General features: G+C 39.2%; 1 protein-coding gene across 6 annotated transcripts in view; it reads left to right on the forward strand.

Annotated features, from left to right (window-relative positions):
• The window catches only part of Smr (Smrter), a 404,162-nt gene extending 384,895 nt beyond the window's left edge, over positions 1-19,267 (forward strand). For all 6 annotated transcript variants that reach the window (XM_069827907.1, XM_069827904.1, XM_069827906.1 and 3 more), the window contains 6 exons: positions 1,810-2,139; positions 3,810-4,037; positions 5,786-7,586; positions 10,132-10,358; positions 12,764-13,230; positions 16,213-19,267. In XM_069827907.1, the coding sequence (XP_069684008.1) occupies positions 1,810-2,139; positions 3,810-4,037; positions 5,786-7,586; positions 10,132-10,358; positions 12,764-13,230; positions 16,213-17,461 (4,302 nt within the window). In that variant the 3' untranslated portion in view covers positions 17,462-19,267. The remainder of the gene's footprint in view (positions 1-1,809; positions 2,140-3,809; positions 4,038-5,785; positions 7,587-10,131; positions 10,359-12,763; positions 13,231-16,212) is intronic.
• Positions 19,268-22,105: the final 2,838 nt, after the last annotated feature.

Here is a 22,105-nt window from a genome sequence, read left to right on the forward strand (position 1 = left end):
ATTTGCTATTCACCCAACACAACACAAACAAGCTGCATTCCAATCAATGGTACACAGACTACTCAGCATACCAATGAGCTAACAAGACTACAAAGAAGAGCTAAACACAATCAAATACATAGCACAAGAAAACAGATACAACCCTAACACAATAGACAACATAATAAGAAAGACAAAACATAATCACAAAAAATATAAGAATACAACACAAACACAAGAACATAAAAAATATATCACACTTACATACGAAAACAAAAACACACGCAAGATTGCAACCTCATTCAAGAAATTAAATTACAACATCGCATACAGAACAAAAAACACTCTACAAAAGCATCTCAATACACAAACAAACAAATACAACCACACAGATGGCTCAAATGCAACACCTGTAACAACTTCTACATAGGACAGACAGACACGTTACAAAGAACACATCACAGCCATAACAAAGTTACAAAACACTTCCACTTATGCAGAACACATCACAAATGCCAATCACACCTATAGTAATATAACACAGACATAGAAATTCTACATATTCAACCGAAAAGCCAGAAACTAAACACACTAGAATAATACGAAATATTTAGGCACAAAAAAACACATCCGCATGAAATTCTCAACACACAACTCAATTTCAGAACGCACACACTTTTTGACTCCACATTACACTACACAAACACACCCCCACAGGAAATGCAAACAAAAGACGCGAAGACCAGCACCAACCAGTTCTGAAGATAGCCCATAACAGGCGAAACTAGTCAACAAGGTACTATATCTAATATTTAACATGCGAAAGGAATATAATACATATTCCGAAATAATTTTTGTTTCATTACATCATTGATTATGCACTTATTACCAATTTCGTGATGTTTTTGTATATTTGTCTGCACCAAGAACCTTGCGCAGGAAATCATTTCTGTTTTTCAATTTCTCTGACAATTCTTTGCATGTCATATTGAAGGTCCTAATCACTGTTAATATTGACTTTACCAGTTGACTGTCTTTGTCATTGAGAAGATTTGTAACGAATTCATACATGAGAATAGTCTCTCCACAGAGCTAGATTACTACCAGACATGCATGAAGTCAAATCCACTAGTTTTCATAGCTCCTTAAACAGGCAGTAGTTTGAAAAATGGAAATATTCTTCAACTCATCTCTCTGATGTAATATATTTCTTAGACCTCCATTCCTGTATTTTCTCTAGTGTGATACTTGAATGCCATCTCAGATAAAGCATCAAAATAAAATCCCTAAACAGGAACGTTTTGATGTATTCATGAATAACATTTTTATCGAAGATAACGAATAGCAATTTGATTGACAGCATGTACTGCGAACAGCCATGGTTATTACATGGAATATCCACTCCAGATTGGTTTGGATTCTTGAACATTTTGATATAATTCACAGAAAAACCATTCGAATTAAAGGAAATCAGAACTAGGCACATTTCAGGGACAATTTTAGCTGAGGATGTCACAAAAAGGTCAGGGACTGTTTCTGGAAATTGGGGATGTCTGATAACTCTACTCATATGGTAAAATGGATTAAATTTTAAATTAAATGAACATAAATGGATTGCATAAGTTGAATCTTCACCACAATATATTATCTACTTAATTATTTCAGTCCATCAGCATATGTTCTCTAACATTTCTTCTTGTATTACTTTTTAGTAAATGAAGGTCTCAATAACTTTTTGTAGTTAGTTATCTTACATCATTATTTGCAATAGATTTCTAAGCGAAAGTAGTGGAATTGGGCACTGAGATATGATATAATTTCTTGCTTCAGGTACAACAGGTGCAGCGCGAACGAAGTGAGAGAAATGAGAGGAGTGAACGGACTGAACCAGAGGGGGTGACCCTTGATTTGAGCATCAAGAAGCCGCGTGAATGTAGTCCTAGTCCTATGGCCTCCATGGTGCGTGACTCCAGTCCAATGGGATCACGGGGTGACTCGCCATACCATCCACATCATCCCCAACATCGAGATTCGCCTTCATTACCTGCTCACACAACGTTACACAGCATCCCTCCTCCTGCTCATAAATCTGGCCCTCATCATCCTCCACCCCCTTCAGTGACTGTGTTCCGCACCGAAACTGGCTACTATCCTCCTCAGGTATGTTAATTTTTCATAAAATATTGGTAGCCATAAGGATATTGCCGAATTTTAAAATACAGTTCATTTTTCTTCAAATTATTTCCACTTGTTTCAATTTAATGTTATTAATAAGAAAGCAGATGTGATCCACAGTGGCGTAGCGTCAATGTAAGCTAAAAAGCTCAGCTTCCCCAGTTAATAATAATTTCATAATAAACCTGCAGTTTATGAACAAAATTATTTATTAATTTTAATAGAGTTTATATTTACGCGTTAAATATTGTGATGCGGCAGCTCAAGATGATTTGTGATGCAGCAGTAAACAAGAAGCCTGCACACACCAGCTTCCAAGCAGACCGGTTTCTTTCACTCATTCTTCTGTGTAACCCACCCCGCAGATTTTCCATCCCTTTCTAACTAAACTACCCTGGTCGCAAGGCTCGCAAGAAGCTAGCTGCGGCATTGCAAATAATTTAGTTTCCGAGTTATCCCTTTCGTGAGTTGTGTTCAGTTGAAGTGTTAGTGTGCATTGTGTGCTAATATAATAAATAATGAGTAAAATAACTTCCTGACACCAATTTACTTGAATTTTTAGGACAATTCTATTATCAAGACTGACTTACGAACAAGAGTGCGATTTAAAAAACAAATGACCGTGTCTATTTGTTAGAGATATGTTTGTGTAAACCATGAAATCATATTTTACTACGTACGATTTGAAGTCATGCCTTATTGGTGTTACTTACGAGGTTCCAACCAATCTTCGACTGCTGACTTGACACTGACTATTATTTATTTTAAGATTATATTTTTGTAATACGTTTTCTCATATGTACATGAAAGACGACTTGAGTTAGCTTCCCCTGCTCAAAATTTCATACTATGCCACTGGTGATCCATACATTAATTATAATAGTATCTTTGACTTGTATATTACAAAGGAGGTAATATTATTAATTCATTTCACAAAATTGTGACAGCTGCCAAAACGAAATTAATCGAATCACTTTAACCTATGTTATAGCAACAATTCATTCTGAAAATTAAACGTAGCTAACAATGTCTTTCTTTTAAGTTACAACTTTGGAAAAATTCATGCATTACAAGAAATATCATTTCTTAACACCATTCACATTTTATTTAATAAAAATGATTAAATTCATTACATTTCTTTTAGAACTTACTAAGCTTAATAAATTCTGTCAAATTCTGTAAACCAAATTGCGTGTTTCGATGGACTGTCATGTTTGTTTGACGACTTCGACACTGAACTTAACAACTTACATGTTGTTAGATACCTATATAACAAGAAGAGTGGAATTAAGAAATGAAACACTCAGGTATGTTACTGAGTGATCAAGATTGTGCAAAAGTTACTCATCGAGGAAAAATGTACCTGTACATGATTGATTAGTAGATTTTCGATGATAATCGAACTCAGTGGTATCAAATAGAAAAATAACAATAGATAGTCGAAGCTTGACTGTATCTCTATACAGTAATAAGAAATGTGGAAGAAAAGAATAAACAAATTTGCTAACTTTTATCTGCAGAGTAATTCGAATATATTACATTTTACTGTTTAGAGAAATGTTTCCTATGACAGGCAATATTCCATGCATATTTTAAGGTAAATTAATTAAACATTTATTATTTATTTATGTTTACATTTGTACTTTCAATTTTAGGTGGTAGTGTCTACTGAGCAGCTTCGGAGTGTTTCAAAATCTCCATCTGTGTTTGTGTCTGCGTCTGCCGTCCTCCCGCATTCAGATAGTAGAGGAGGAGGGGGAGGAGGAACAGGAAGTGGTGGAGGTGCATCTGTCTGTGGCAGCCAAACTCCCCACTTGGTTATGAACCAGCAACCACCTGCTTCCCGAAGTGGGCCTCAGGGACCCAATACCAAGTTGTCCAAGGTTAGGATCCCCTTTGTACTTAATTTTTATGTTGAAAGCATATTACGGAAATATTATACCTTATATTGAAAGTGTGTAACGGTTATTATTTTCACCTCTTATTTGGGAGGTCCACGGTTCGATCCCTGAGGCTGGTTATCCTGATTTAGATTTTCCATGGTGTCCCAAGTATCTCCAGGTCAGTGCTGGAATAGTACCAATTTCAAGGGCCATGATCCGTCTTCTTTCCAGTTCTCATTACCCCTTCATCATTATTTCTCACCGATCATCTCCCCACAATAAGCCTTCCATCTGTTCGACAGAGTGATATACCAGCGAATAGGGATTATAAAGAATGTACACTTCGTGTCGGTACCTTTGATGTAGCCGGACTGATTTCAATGACCTTCAAGCCGCTAAAGCGTGAGATTCTGCTTTCTCCCTAGAGTTGGCGCTGACATCACACCAGCTAGCAGTCGACACAGCGGAAATATAACACATACAATTAATACATCTAGGTACATTATGTACTCAAATAAAATAAATTGGATCCATAAGATAATAAATCCTTCATTAACTGTAATGTCTAGACTCTAGAGTTCCTTTATAATGAGAGTTGAGACGTTGACCCCAACAACAATTAAAATATGTAATGATTTGATAGTGCTGAAAATGGAAAAACAAAACTCTTACGAGAAGTAAAACCATATACCTATATTATATTATTATACAAATATTATACGAATTCGATACTTAATTTTATAATGTATTATATTATTTTATAATATAATGTAATATATCTGAAGCAACAGTAACAAATATAAATGACACTCGGGAGGAAATTAAATGCAGAATAAATATGGGAAATGCGTGTTATTATTCGGTTGAGAAGCTTTTATCATCTAGTCTGCTGTCAAACAATCTGAAAGTTAGAATTTATAAGACAGTTATATTACTGGTTGTTCTGTATGGTTGTGAAACTTGGACTCTCACTCTGAGAGAGGAACATAGATTAAGGATGTTTGAGAATAAGGTGCTTAGGAAAATATTTGGGGCTAAGAGGGATGAAGTTACAGGAGAATGGAGAAAGTTACACAATGCAGAACTGAACGCATTGTATTCTTCACCTGACATAATTAGGAACATTAAATCCAGACGTTTGCGATGGGCAGGGCATGTAGCACATATGGGCGAATCCAGAAATGCATATAGAGTGTTAGTTGGGAGACCGGAGGGAAAAAGACCTTTGGGTAGGCCGAGACGTAGATGGGAGGACAATATTAAAATGGATTTGAGGGAGGTGGGATATGATGATAGAGACTGAATTAATCTTGCACAGGATAGGGACCGATGGCGGGCTTATGTGAGGGCGGCAATGAACCTTCGGGTTCCTTAAATGCCAGTGAGTAAGTAAATAAGTCCCAAGTATATCCAGGTCAGTGCTGGAATAGTACCAATTACCCGCCTTCTTTCCAGTTCTCATTACCCCTTCATCATTATTGTCGCCGATCATCTCCCCACAATAAGCCTTCCACCTGTTTGACAGAGTGGCACACTGTGCAGAGCTGTACTGGCCGTAATATGGAAAACTGGTAAAAAATAAAAAGTAATATCTTAATGTTTTTCCAATGTCATGATGTGTAATTATAATTAAGAATGTGTGTTTTAATTGTATCTATTTTTCGCTACTATTTTTAGACATTTGCAGCGTAAATGCTATTGAATCAAAAACTTATGTATACTAAAACATTGTTTTCTAAAAACTACAGGTACCCTCCTTGCCCCCTAAGCTGTCTCCAAAGCTTCCTCCAGTTGGTGCGAAAACTGGCTCAATTACTCACGGTACGCCAGTATCATCATCAGCATCCTTAATGGTAGGTGGACCAGCCTCAATACATCAGCTGCAACAGCAACAGCAACCTCGATATGATGGGCTGTTGCGGCAGATGACTCCGCCACAGCAAGGGAAGGAGGGGAGCACGTTGAGCGGTTCTATCACTCAGGGGACTCCAGTGCACCATCCTCCACATCATCTGACAGCACAAGATAAGCGTACTGATAGAAGTGGACTACCTCTTGTTTCTCAAGGACAAGGACCAGTGTACGACTATTACAAGAGACTGTCGCCTGCTGCTGTAGCCCAGAATGCTGGCAGCAACACCGCAGGACCTGCAGGCAGTGGTGGGCAGCCAGGATATTCACCGTACCAGCGCGATGCCCCCGCTCCACAGACAACAGCTGCTGGAGGATTCACCTCACCTTACCCACATCAGTCCAACCGGCCACCTTCATCTTACGTCATTGATCAGCAGCGCCAGATAATAATGAATGACTATATTACGTCACAACAGATGCATGGTCCTCGCAGAGGATCCTCTGGGTCAAACCCACCTTCATCAGAAAAGTCGCAACAGGATTCACCGTCACCTCGTGGTATCTCTTCTTCACCTCATTACTATTCCACAACAAATGCACCATCCGTGTATCTGGCAGCTGATGGGAGGTTGCCACGATCGTCCCCTGCAAATCCTGTCGCAATGGAGCAGTCACAAACTCCCCCTCACCACACCCCACCCCCGCCAACACGTCAGGGCGTTATTCACTCTACTCCAAGACATAACGCGGTTCCAACGAGACCTCCAAGTAGTGGCAACAGTGGGAACCCTAAACCGCCATCTCCAGCTGCATCGCCGCATCAACGACTTCACCACTTACCACCCCATCATCCGCAACACCACTCCCACCACTACCCACCACCACCTGGTCATCCGCCACCGGGCCACGAAGCTTTCTCTTCCTTGGTGGATGTGGCAGTCCAGCAGCCGAGCCTGCCTGTTCCCCACAAGGATTCTGACAAACGACAACAGTCCCAGCAACATTTGCTTCCTCCTCACCACCCTCACCACCACGAGGGTCTCGGTAAAACCATGGCCGACTCATTAAATAGTGCGCGCATGCTGGCTGATCACCATCAGATGCAGGAGAGAGAAAGATTTGCAGTTGCTAGGGAGCAGCGTGAGCGCGAGACGCACCATTCTGCAGAGCAGCAGCGGTTTGTGTCGTCAAGAGACAGCCATGCCGAACAGCAGAGGTTTGTGCGAGAAGGTCACCATCCGGAACGCTACAGCCAGTCCACAAGAGAGCGGGATCAAGAACAGCGCTTTGTAGCTTCAAGTAGAGAGCGAGATAGAGATCGTGAGAACCACCAGATCCAGCAGCAACGGGAGTTGCAACAGCAACAGCAGCAACAGGCGCACTTGCAGCAGCAGATGCATCAGCAGCAGCAACAGCAGCAGCAAGCGAGGCTCTCTGCAGTAGAATTTGATCCACGACAGCAGAGACACCATCAGCACCAACAACAGATGGCATATCGTGCAACTGGGTACCGAGACCATCGTGTGTCTGACTTGGACCGAGAAACTACGAGAATGTTTATTGGTGGTTTCCAAAGAGATGGACCAACTGCTGGACAAGCTCAACCTTCTTCCAGACTTCATGCTTCGTCCCAACAGCAACAACAACAGCAGCAACAGCAGCAGCAACAACCACCCCAGCAACAATCACAGCATGGTGAGTACACCCTCATTGTAGTGTTGAATAGGTATTTGGGGGGGGGGGGATAATCTAGACCAGGCCTGCACAAACAGCGCTCAATGAGCGCACACGCTCCTCCAGAGCGGGAGAGCGGTTTTACCGCTCGCCCCGAAACGGAGAGGAAGATACATCAGAATGACATAGACTTGCTATAGGTAGAGGAGAGGGAAACGACCACTCAGTTATCTAGTGGAGTGCAGTGTGTAGGCCTATTCTCAGTAACTGTTTCAGGTTGCTTACCTACTGCTACAGTACAGTATGGAGGAATCTAAAAGACGGAACATAACATTTAACATTTAACGATTTACAGCTCGAACTTATTGATCTTCAATGTGACCTAAGGGCTAAAGATCGTTTGAATAATACTACTAGCCTGGTTGAGTTTTACAAGACTAAACATTAGCAATAATATCCACGACTACACAGGCTGGTTGTGAAAATGATTGCTATGTTTGGCTCAACATTTATATTTGTGAGCAACTGTTTTCTATAATCAACTTTAATAAAGGCAGACATCGAACATCTGTAACTGATGTTTCATTATGATCAGTAGGCTACTGTTCCTTTCAGCTGCCAACAGTATAAAACCTCGTTTTGATGTACTGATAAATAAAAATATAACAAAATGATATTGCACATGTAAGTAGCTATAGAATTTCTATTACTTCTGTAAAATAAATATTTCTTCATTAATTAATAATAGTCCAAGATAGTTTTGCAAACACTGAACGGTAATTCATTTCATAAGCACTCGTAATAGTAGGCCTACTTCCTTTTGTGTATATTTTGTACGAGATCATCCCTTCTTCCAGTCCACCCTTATACAGAGCGCAGCTAATATCTGCATTCCGCTCATGAACTGTGAGCCGGCTTGGAGAGCGCAAACCTTGTGCAGGCCTGATCTAGACCATTCAGTCTGCACTACAACTACAGAGCAGGAAATGTTCACTCTAGATATTGTGATCCAGTTTGTAGCTATTTAAAAAATATGAGAATATACTTTTCAATAATAATTGTTAATATGCATATGGTCCTCTTGGAAATAGTATTGATTATTATGCATTGTTGAATTTAATTCTGGTGTTACTTTTGTAGTTCGTCTGTTTCTGAATATAATTGAGAGTCTGATGTAACATAATGATAAACCACACATTTGTTGAATAGAGATTTCAACATAACTGATTGTAGAAAAGCATATATATATATATATATATATATATATATATATATAGCCGTGCTGCATCATTGTTTTGATTTTGCCACTATATAACATTGTTTAAAAAAATATAAATATATATACAATTTTAAATTATAGTTTGGATATAAGTATATAATGAAGTTTTACTTTTCTGACATCTCAAACGGATCACTTTGTATTGTAATATATACACTATTAAGCAGGGGCGATTTCTCAGGGCATGCTATGCTTACTGCGCAAGCCCAATATTTTCGTAGAATGTGTATTTCTCAAAATAGCATTACGTACATTAAAATTTCTTTTGATTTTTGGAATAATGTATAGGCGTAATACCATCCGCAGGTTGCACACCGCAAATATCGCAACGCTTGCTCGTTTCTCGGAGCTACAGGAAAGACGTAGAAATAGCGAGAATATGATGCGCGCGCAAGTGCCTTCCTCCTTAGTCCGTCCTAGGCGCACATGCTTCTGTTATGTGTTGTTTGAAGCTCTGCTCCGAGAGCAACACCAACGACTATTTATCATTACACTGACAAATACTGACAGTGGGAATGTGCTGTGATTTGCGAGTGCAATGTAATTGTATGAACGGGATGCATATGTTAGCTGCTGCATGTATTATTAATTCTTAAACACTAATTTGAAGTATTGCAATGAGTTCGGAATTGTGTCATTGAAACCTTATTATTAAATCCATTTTCCCGAAGGACTATTCAAGAGAAGACAGACATTATAGAGAATATGTGAGCTCGTTCACTGCAGCTCAATACAACAATGTGCATTGATTGGCAGGGTCGAAAAAACTAAATAAACTGTTTTGTTGAACATGTTTGTTGTATTATATCGAACTTCTACGTCTGATAAACGAATATGATCCATGACTCATAATGATTTCATAATTATAAAATAAATTATTTATGTGGGTCTGATTATTTTTATTAATTATGAATTATTATATCCTCCCATCTTCCCCTATGAATAAAAGAGCAAGCCTAACTTTCGTGACTAGCATTCGCCCCTGCTATTAAGTTAGGTACTCTGTCGTCATTTGACTGAAGATATAGAGGGAAATAGTGAGAATCTTGATCAGAACATTTTTTTTATCGAAGATTGAACTCCGGTCTTATGAAGTATGGCTGATTTATTTGATGTTTTGGTGTCACAAGCTCGAAAATAAATGCTAGTTCTTAGTTGTTATATTGCAGACAATTTCTGTTATGTAGAGAAAACTTTCTGAGTTATATTTTTTTAACAATCTCATAGAATATTTTTGTTTCTCATGAAAAAGAATTGTAATGGAAAGTTGATGGATTTGATCTGCAGGAAATGAAGGATCTCGTGAACGTGAAGGGGTGTCACGAGGAGGTAGTGGTAGAGGTTCAGGGGGAAGTGGTGGTGATTCTTCAACACTAACTGCAGCCAGCCTCATTGATGCCATCATTACACATCAAATCAACCAGAGTTCAACAGACGGTCCTGGTGGTGGTGGTGGCCAAGGAGGGGTTTCAAACAATTCTACACCTACAAGGCCAGGAGATAGACTCTTTCAGGTAATTTTTATGAGTTCTTGTTAAACCAACTAATATACAGAGTATTTCAGGAGGAATAGTAAATATTTTAGGAGGTGGTAGTATAGACGAATTCGAATAAAAAATTCCACATAAAATATATCCAATTTTTATTGGGTACAGAGATACAGCTGTTAGAATGTAACCCAAGAAGGTGTTAAGCAAAGGCAAATTCCATCACTGACTTCAATGCACTTTCGACTTCTCTTGACAACACCATGTGTAGCTCTTCTGGGGTTGTTTTGGCGTTCTTTTATGAGGGCAGCACTATTCATAATCTGAACGATTAAGTCGGCTCTTGTGTTTACTTTTTCTTTGTAGACTTCGTTTTTCAACCATTCCTACAGAAAAAATCTAAAGGGGTAAGGTCCGGGGACCTTGGTGGCCAAGAAACGTGACCATATCTGCCGATCCATCTTCCGGGGAATGTTAGGTTTAGATGGTGTATCACCTGACGACTAGAATGTGCAGGGGCTACGTCATATTGGAAGAACATACCCGTCCTTGTAGCCAAAGGAACCTCTTCCAATAATGCTGGAAGCTCGTTTTGAAGAAAGTGTAGATAATGGGGTCCTGTAAGACTATGCGGTAACACAACAGGCCCAAGCAACTGATTGTCTATCATACCACACCATACATTTACAGAGAAGCGTTCTTGAAAATGTGTCTCCACAATGGCATGCGGATTTTCTTTGGATCACTGATGTGAGTTACGAGTGTTATTGATACCGTCACGAGTGAAAGTGGTTTTATCAATGAAGAGTAAGAATGGGATTACTCGGCGATTTACAAGTAGCCAACGACAAAATTACAATCTCCTTCATCTCCTGCTCTTAAGTGTTGAATCCACTGTAAATGATAAGAATAGAACACGTGCATATATAATGTCCAGCATACTCTTGTATGTAGAGTACCAAGACTGATAGCTGTTTATACTGTTTACTGAGTCAGATAGTAGTGAGGTAGTTTCTTCTGTTGTATAGAGATTAGACCTATGTACTGTTATTGCAAGTTATCTTGAACCTTACATCCCCTAAGTCTGTCTTTCGAACTGCTCGGTACGGCATGTACTCATCAACGTAACGGCACGGCAAGGATGCCCCTCCCTCGGGTAACGTGACTCTTTTCAGAAAACGTTGATTCTTTCACTTTACGGCTCTCTACTGTAAAAGAACTTGGTTCAATACAGACATCATCATCTGACGATACTCTGGTTCTGAGAGGAGAACATGGTTTCGTAGTAGGTTTTAATTAACCTGTAATGAGTAAGTATTTAAATATAATCGTGTGTACATTCCTCCTCTCTCATCCAGGCTGGGGACCGGCAATAGCAGAGTTACTACAGCTATTTTTATACATTATATAGACCTAAATGACTTACACCTATAGCTAATATATACATATTCTGATAACAATATTTTACAGGCTTATTATTATTATGATTATGATGATGATTATTATTATTATTATTATTATTATTATTATTATTATTATTATTATTATTTGAATTTACATTAATTTACAATTATACACAATCCATATCGCTATCATTGCTGCCATCATCATCATCGTCTTCAAAATTGATTATTATTTCGTCAATGACATCATCCATTCGGAATTATCTTCTTAATCGTAGGTACTACTTTCTGAACAAGATAGAATTCTTCAATTGTATCCCGAATGACATGTTGATCGAAGTCGTCCACTTCAACTTTACACAAGCTCTAATTCTGGAATGAAATAATATGTTTTGCAGAACTATAACAAAATAATAACTTACAACAGTAATTCATTATGTCGCTCACAGTACACACATTATTGTACATAACTATTATAGCAATAATTTTTAAACATTACATACCTATTCTTTCCCGGAGTAGTATGTATTGTAATTCAATATTACTCTTAATTCTCTTCACGGAACTAATACTTTTGCCAGAGTAGTTAGCCGCTCTCTCATATTCCTTATCAAGAGGTTGCAGCAAACATTTGTTTAATTTTTCCTCCTCGCAACACTTAATTATATTTGCGATAATTTCTCTTTCTCCACTGAAAATAACAGCATTACTTCTTCTCCGCGGTGGTGTGATTTCACCATAATTACTACCCTGTGGTTACTGCTCCATGTTAACACTACTGGTAAGCAGTGAAGGAAATAGTCCTATGTTTCTTGACAAGAGATTATGATTCGGAGTATGCGCAAACAACTCAGTTGGCCACATCCATGTTGCGTGTTTCCTTCCCTCTGCCCCTCTGTTCCCGCTCAGGAAGTTCAAGATAACTTGCAATAACAGTAGAAGGACTAAGTCCATCAAGTGTAAAACTCTTGCTTAATATGGAAGATGTTTAATTTTGTATTCATCACTGCATTGTGACTTGTGTTACAGAGTTTTCAACAGCCACCCACATCATCTCATCAGCAGCAGCAGCAGCAGCAGTCAACACCACAACCACCATCATCTCTCCACGTCCCTGAGTCAAATGGAAAAGCATCACCACTCAAATCCTCTCACAGTCCCAGTGTAGTTCATTTGGATCACGATGGTCCCCCAAGCAGTCAGGCCTCTGATGGATCTAGTAAGGCCATCACTTTGGGTGAACATATTGACTCAATTATAACAAAAGACTTCAGTGGTAGCAATCCCCCTCCAGGAAGTGCCGGTAGTGGTTATAGCCAACAGCAGCATCATCGTGGAATGTACGCATCAGGGCCTCACCTTCCGTATCACCTGACTCCCCCTACTACTGCTATGGATGTAATGGCAGAACACCACAGTTGGAAACTTCGTAGGGCGTTACAACATAAAGAGATGGAAGCTGCAAGGGAAAGGGAGAAGTCTGCAGCTTCGTCCAGGTAAGACTATCACACATTTATGTCCAGTACTCAGACCCTTGACTCAGTGTCATTCGTTGTCGAGCTTCCCAATATAGTGCTGTTACTTTTAACAATTTCTTGCACTGGAGAAAATATATTTAAAATTTATGTACGATATTCAGTTTCTATCTGAAGCTTTTCCAATTCACTGTGGGCTAAAGCAGGGAGATGCACTATCACCTTTACTTTTTAACTTCGCTTTAGAATATGCCATTAGGAAAGTTCAGGATAACAGGCAGGGTTTGGAATTGAACGGGTTACATCAGCTTCTTGTCTATGCGGATGACGTGAATATGTTAGGAGAAAATACACAAACGATTAGGGAAAACACGGAAATTTTACTTGAAGCAAGTAAAGCGGTCGGTTTGGAAGTAAATCCCGAAAAGACAAAGTATATGATTATGTCTCGTGACCAGAATATTGTACGAAATGGAAATATAAAAATTGGAGATTTATCCTTCGAAGAGGTGGAAAAATTCAAATATCTTGGAGCAACAGTAACAAATATAAATGACACTCGGGAGGAAATTAAACGCAGAATAAATATGGGAAATGCGTGTTATTATTCGGTTGAGAAGCTCTTATCATCCAGTCTGCTGTCCAAAAATCTGAAAGTTAGAATTTATAAAACAGTTCTATTACCGGTTCTTCTATATGGTTGTGAAACTTGGACTCTCACTCTGGGAGAGGAACATAGGTTAAGGGTGTTTGAGAATAAGGTGCTTAGGAAAATATTTGGGGCTAAGCGGGATGAAGTTACAGGAGAATAGAGAAAGTTACACAACACAGAACTGCACGCATTGTATTCTTCACCTGACATAATTAGGAACTTAAAATCCAGACGTTTGAGAAGGGCGAATCCAGAAATGCATATAGAGTGTTAGTTGGGAGACCGGAGGGAAAAAGATCTTTAGGGAGGCCGAGACGTAGATGGGAGGATAATATTAAAATGGATTTGAGGGAGGTGGGGTATGATAATAGAGACTGGATTAATCTTGCACGGGATAGGGACCGCTGGCGGGCTTATGTGAGGGCGGCAATGAACCTTCGGGTTCCTTAAAAGCCATTTGTAAGTAAGTAAGTATTCCCTACAAAATACGAGAAATGTAACAGAAGATACACCGGGGACAGAACAACTAGAGGCTTCAGTGACGTTACTACAGAAGCGTCCACACACACAGCAGAATTGTTCGTTGAACTACAAACTGAAAACATTGACCACCTACTTTCACTGATCCAGCTGCGCTCTCACAATACAATAACTTCCGTTCAGAAAATGTTTCGCAGATGAATGGTACCGTACCTGCTAGTGCGGGAGGAGGGGGTGGTCAGAACGCTTAAAAGTAATGGCCTCCAAGCTTCTAGATGTTCTGTCCCCGGTATACTTCATTTTGCAAGAGATACAATCTCTGCGAACCATCTCTCTGGGAAAAATGATAAACCTTTTCACACTGAATTGAAAATATATAAATTGGCTGCTCAGTTGGTATTCGGTTCCTTGCCAAGTATTTTTGAGCACTTCTGATGTAACGGTTTCACAAGCACCAGTGATTCTCTGAAGCAAATCAGTCAAATCCATTACACTGTAATACAGCTTGTCCAAGTCAAGTCTGCGAGTGGGGATATCGGGATGGAATGTAGAGGCAAAACACAGTTGCCATATAGGTCACTTGACGCTCAGATTTCAACGTGTGCACATCGTTTAAAATACACTACGGAGCGCACGGATTTTTTGTCCTTGTCTTTAGATAAAGGCAACAGTTACGCTGTCTCCCAGCCTTCCCCCTCATGCAACTTTCTCTCCTACGCCCACGCTTGCCAATCGGAACGCCAAACCTCACTGTCAAGCAGAAGTAGAAGTACAGTCTATTTCAAAGCGTCTTAAGTTGTTACCGCTCTATGAACTGAAGCGCAGTAGGAAAACTTTGCTGTCATGTGAGACTGTACTGGTCTCCTCTCGTTACCGCCCCCTTTCACTACAGAACTGCCTCCAACTTCCCCTCTCGGCTCGCAGACTTAATTTGGTTGAGCTGTAGACATTGTCCTTTATGTATCTCAAAGAAAAAAAAAATCTAAAGGAGTTACATAGGTCTTCTGATCTAGGAGGCCATAGCCACTGGCGTGGCTCAGTTGGTTAAGGCGCTTGTCTGCCGGTCTGAAGTTGCGTTCATGCGCGGGTTCAATCCCCGCTTGGGCTGATTACCTGGTTGGGTTTTTTCCGAGGTTTTCCCCAACTGTAATGTGAATACAAGGTAATCTATGGCGAATCATCGGCCTCATCTCGCCAAGTACCATCTAGCTATCATTAATCTCATCTACGCTAAATAACCTAGTAGTTGATACAGCGTCGTTACATAACCAACTAAAATAATCTAGGAGGTCAAGCTATTGGTCCACCATATCTATCCAACATCATTAGGCGATTTCTTATGTGTTCTGCATAATGTGGGACAGCTCCATCTTGTTGAAAGAGGTATCCATCTGGTACCTGAGGAATGGCACAATTTTGCAGCATGTTCAAGTAAACTTTTCCATTGATTGTGTTTTTGTTGTATTCTGATGCGAAATGAGCCACAGTTTCTCATTCTCAAACCATTCAATTATTTCCATTTTTTTCGATACTTAGCACAACACGTTTTCTGTTAACACCCGTGGAAGACATTTTATATACGAATTATATTATAGAACGGCAATTCGAACAGTAGACAATGCTGTGTAACGACAAAAACTTATAATATAATAACACTCTCTAACAAAAAACATATGTAGAACCTACTAATATGATGTACAAAAAAAAAAAAAAATTCATGTAAGTTATTTATTTCTGAAGAAAAAAAGAAATAGACAGTCGGATAATCCGCCAATCAGTTAATAGGGTGATGGATAATTGGGGTTCTACTGTATGTACAGCGAGGCTTTTCCTACCTTAATTGTTGATTACAATGTATTTTGTATTCACAGGTCTAGCACACCGTCCATGCAAGCTGACGAACGCCAAATCATCAGAATAGCCCAGCCAGCCTCTCCGAGAGGGAGTAATGCTTCTTCAGGAGGTAAAGCAGCACAGTATCATGTTGAACCTGTTTCACCTCCTGAGTCGAGTGGAGGTGGCAGCGGTGGAAGTGCTGGTGGTCACCACTGGCTTCCAGGTGGTAGTGGCAGTGGCAGCAGCAGTGCTGGAGGAAATGATCCCATGGCATTCCTTGCTCCTCGGAGATTTTACCAACCAGAACCTGGTGCCACAGGCAAGTCGCATCTTTCTCCGCTGGACTACGTCAAGAATCGGATTGTGGAGGTAATGCGTACATCGGAGGATGACAAGCCAGACCCAACTTCCCAGCAGTCGCAGCAACAACAGCAGAGACACCATCAGCAACAACAACAGCAGCAACAGCAACAACATTTTGCTGGTGGAAAGCAGCAACCACGACCTGGTGTAGGAGATGCCCACGGAAATAATCCTGAGGAGAAATGTACGTCACAATTTCCTAGTGGGGAAGGACCTGATCATCAACTTCGGATGAACGATGAAGATACAAGACACCAGAACCAACGTCAAGAAGGTGATGTGCATCATAGGAGTGAAGCATCAGTTAAGGTTGTGGACCGTCGAACAGATAGTGACAAGGGAAGGGACGAGGGTAGAGGAAGGTGTGACAGTCCAGGTGATATGGTGATAGATGAGGGTTCTGCAGTGACTCAGCAGAGTTCTGGTAGTGGAGAGGGTTCTGTGTCCGGGACAAATAAACTAGATCCCATATCTCCTCTTACAAGCAGTTCTTCTAAAGTTCCCTCGCCAAGTAGTGTGGATGGAAGGGTAGTGGGTGGATTTCCACGATCGTCCCCTTCTCCAGCAAACAACCCAGCAGCACCAACATTCTCAGTGACGGCTCCAGCAACAACCACCCCATCATCCGTAGCTGCATTTGTTCCCACTTACCCCTTCTCCGCACTTAGTGTTTTATCTGCTGCACGATCTCCAAACTCTGGTCAGCCGCCAACCCAGGCCCAGACTAACCAACCAGTTTCGTCGGCGAGCGGTACAGCTGGGATGGCTCAACAGAACAAGCAGACAGCATCTAGCGGTCCTGGTCAGACCCAATCATCAGTCCCTCCACCAAGTTCCCCGGCAGACACACCATCCTCCCGGTCTGCGGAGCCGGCACCCCTTCTGTCCTCTCAGTACGAACCGCTTTCTGACGAGGATTAAACAGAGTGACGAAATCGAACTACTGCTTTCAGCTTTGTGTAAAGAGCCAGCCTTCAGTAACAATTGTGCTTAATTTCTTCACTGTGCAAGAGAAACTTAGGGATGGGGCCAGAAGAGATAGAAGTTTATATTAAACAGGTGCAGTTTCTATCACATAGGGCTTATAAACCTTTAGCTAAGAAAAGATGACTTATAAGTGAATAATGAGTAAATCCAGGCGTTAAAAAACTTTTGGACAATTTGCCAGGGTACCGAGAAGAACTCCTAATAAGTGTTGTGACTTCTATAGGAGTGGATACACTTTTCTATTTGAAAGAAGAAATTGTAATGTGATATCACATGGCTCCATATGAAACCGCCCGGGTCAAATAGAGGCCCTGTAAAATTGTCATAATATGACCAACTATGTGTTGGTGGATAATAAAACTTAAAAAAATTGCGGTGAATATAGGAGTGTCATTAATGTTTTCTGTTCAGAAGTGATGATTCATGGGAAAGTTTCCCTAGGAAATGTCATTGCACTTGATTGAAAAATCAGTTGTATATAATTCATTCTTGGTTGGTAACAATAATTTTTCTTCTTTCCTTGTATTCTCCTAAAACACAAATGTGATGGAAGCTTAATATTATTAATACTGTAAATTACTTTTTTTAATGTATGACGTGCTGCTAATTAATATGACCTCGGAAGTGTATTGCTTTTATTCGCGGTTTTAAGAGACCTAAACTCGAATGTAATTTTTTTTAAAGATATAAAATAGCGACTCCGAACCTGTTCGCAGACAGTTCTTTGTATGGGTTTTGAATGATTTTCTTCCTCGTTTGCAAAAGATGGGTTTGACGGGTGAGCTTGAACTAGAACGTTTCAAACAAGCCGTGTTCTCTTTTTTATTACATTTTGTCTGACTGGTGACACTTGTTTAGTTCGTGGTTGATAGGATTTTCATCACCAATTTTTTTCTATCCATAATGTAAGAAATGTTTTGAAAGTGAGTGAATGTCGCTTTTAGTTTTAAGTTGAGGAGACATTACAGTGAAATTTAAAACTAAGCAAAGACATCCGAAGGTGGAAGAGGAATATGTAAAAAATAAAAAAGAAAAGAAAAAAAAATGTAAGAAAAACAGAAAATAACTTGGGTCTTGACAAAATACTCAGGTCTATGCTATGCTAGCTATTTGATTGTAATGTAAATTTCAAAAAATGATGAAAAAAATGAATGAAAAAAGTTGGACACAAAAATTTAGACTTACGATCAGTACCTTTTATTGCTCATGGTACAAACTTTCTTCCCTTTAATTATCTAGTTCATTTTTAAATTGTTTTTAAATGGTGAATGACAAAAATATGTGTCAGGTTTAAAGAAAACAAAGAAACTTGCAATTTCCCCTCCCCCTTTCTTTTTTCAAATGCTTCCAGGAACAGTTTTCCTCTACAGTGATGGGCGTCTTGATGAAGTGTTACTTATCTGGAAGCATACCATCTTCAGGGTTGGTTACTAATGTTTACTGTTTCCTGTTGGGCATCTTCCCTCTTGAAGCCCTTCCCTTCCCATCGCAATGCCCCTTGGGTCATTAAGTGATCCATTTTTAGGGGACTTCAGGCGCTCCTCCACCTCACTGACAGACAAGACAGACACATATACACAGAGACACAAACACATACACACACACATACACACACAAGTACACATACACACAAGCAACACATCTTAGATTGTAGGAACTATACTGTAGTAATCTTTGATGTATTAAAACAAATTGTTATTTTTGTTGAAAATAAAAATCACAAGTGTCCGTTAAAAATCATACTCTTGACATCATTCCTCTATGGCATGCCCTTTTCTCCATTCCATAAATATAAAAATATAAATTTGTATTTTTATCTCTTTGTCAATTTGCTTTTCTTATTGCAAACGAATTTGTAGTTCAGCATTGACATCACATTAAAGAATGGGCAAGACCTGAAAAGTGTTAGTGACATACTTCATAGTCAAACTCTGAATTCTCCCAAATTTTTGTATGAAAAATAGAGAAAGTGCATAAAAAATATCTTTTTATAGTACATGTTACATACAGAATAGTTGAAGTTGGATATGTGAACTGAAAGCCAATAGCTCTCTATGTAACCACACTTTCAAACTGCAGACTCTTATTTCAAATCAGTGAATTGATACGAAAATAGTACATTATGCAACGAGCCTATAATGGTAATAATTAAGACGCGAGTATGTTTATGAAACGAGCGCAAGCGAGTTTCATAATTTTCATACGAGCATCTTAATTACCATTATAGGCAAGTTTCATATGACTTTTTATGCTCGACCACATTTCTAACTTGAAATTACTCATAAGTATTCATGTTATTCTTATCTCACCAGGGAGCGGAACTGACCTTGTGCAATATCTCGTAAATTGTGAGATGTGCGCAGACGCGAAAGTATTGATTTTTTCCTAGAAACAAATGTCATTGACCTTGATATAATCTAGAGAGTAAAATAAAGATTAATCTTGATATAACCTTGAAATTGATTTAGACATTGAAAAACGAGATGACAAATTGAATTTGTTTGAATATTATTTACAATTAACGCTAATTATTATAGTAACAGAACATAACCTTCTGCGACAGTATTGGATTTCCAGCCTCCGTAACGTTTCGCTAGTTGTCTTTCGATTGCATATCAGAGAATAATCGATACTTGTGCTTTCATATTGCTACAATGGTGTTTTCTGATTGGTGGAACACCTGAACTTTAATGAATAGGTGTACTTTAATGAGGTCCATTAAAGGGCTGCTACCAGGTGTATAATTACTACATTTCGGCATGGTCGAGCATAAAAGAATAATGTTGTGAAGAGAACACATGGGTAATCGAAGTATTTTGAGAAAACCTATCTAAATACTTTGTTCACCACAAATAATGCAGGGTCTGCTGGATATTAAACGTGGTGATTATAGTGAGAAACTGTTAACTGACGACTGTGGATGTGTCCTGTGGAGTGGAGTGTAGTAATGCAGTTAGAGAAGAATTCCCATGATCATAAAACTCATCTACAATTCACTCAGCCTGTAAAGTAATCATTAGAAAGAGCGTTTATTTTAGTCTGAAGCATAGGATAAGGACCTTAAGACACTTGATGTAGAAAATAAGCATTTTATTATAATGAAGTTAGGTAGTTTAATTGTAAATATTTATGAATTATCAAATATGCGGCACAAGTTCATGTGAGAGCCTACTTACTAATGCTAGTTATTTGACATATTTTTTTTTTATTTAAACAGGTGTGTCATTAAAGCAGCGGTGTACTGTGTTGTGTATATATAGACAGAGAGTAGAGTACTATATATACTAAGAAGGTAAACGACAATGTATGAACCATAATATTTAAAGAGTTTACATTACAATATTTCTGAATATATTATATATTGTGTATGTGTTGTGGAGATTCTAGATTTATGCTTCATGTCGAGCATTTATATGGAAAACCTGAGGGCTGAACAGGTAACATGTAGCACATTTTGCCAGAAACAAACATTCTCTTTTAAATCTTGTACAGTTTTTTTTATAAAATATACTGTTTGAAATCATATATACAATGCAAAACATATTTCTGATCACATCAAATTTATTATCTTTTTCAGTGTTGGTGTGCGTTATATTTGAACGAAATTAGTTGCATTTCCATTGCATATTTTTAGTACCCTTATTATTAACGTATTGGATTGCAACATCGAAATGTTTACACTCACTGGAGTGCCAGTGTTGATGTATGGATCACATCTGTAGTTGGGGAGAGGTTTTATATGAAAATACAATACTCTATTGCAACTCGACCTTCCAAGTGAGAAGAAAGAATATTCTCATGCAAATTGACCATTTTCTATGAGCATGTGATTGTCATGACAAGAAATGAAAAGTGTCTGCTGCGGTTTTATATGTTACTGAAATCCAAGGAGTTAGTTGGTGAATCTATTTTTGAATTGTTATGCTTATGTCAAAGGGGAAAACAGTATTTATAAATATGTAAGAAAAAGGCTCTCTTTGTCTTACAAAGATTTATTATAATGTACCGAAGTACATATGATATTTCCATGCAGATATTCTGCGTCATCATACGATGAAAGAGTAATGGAAGAGAGAAAAATTCTCTCTGGCGCCGGGATTTGAACCCGGGTTTTCAGCTCTACGTGCTGACGCTTTATCCACTAAGCCACACCGGATTCCACCCCGGCGTCGGAAGAATCGTCTCAGTTTTAAGTTCCAACTCTTGGGTTCCCTCTAGTGGCCGCCCTCTGCACTACGTCATAGATATCTATGAAACTAGGACCGAAGTCCACACATGTGCTGAGGTGCACTCGTAATGAGTGACTAGTTGGCCGGGATCCGACGGAATAAGCACCGTCTTAAATCACGAAGTGATTTACGCATATCATATATATTATTATAATGTACCGAAGTACATATGATATTTCCATGCAGATATTCTGCGTCATCATACGATGAAAGAGTGCACCTCAGCACATGTGTGGACTTCGGTCCTAGGTTCATAGATACCTATGACGTAGTGCAGAGGGCGGCCACTAGAGGGAACCCAAGATTTGGAACTTAAAACTGAGACGATTCTTCCGACGCCGGGGTGGAA

Source organism: Periplaneta americana, chromosome 6 (genome assembly GCF_040183065.1).
Source record: "Periplaneta americana isolate PAMFEO1 chromosome 6, P.americana_PAMFEO1_priV1, whole genome shotgun sequence".
Lineage (NCBI taxonomy): Eukaryota > Metazoa > Arthropoda > Insecta > Blattodea > Blattidae > Periplaneta > Periplaneta americana.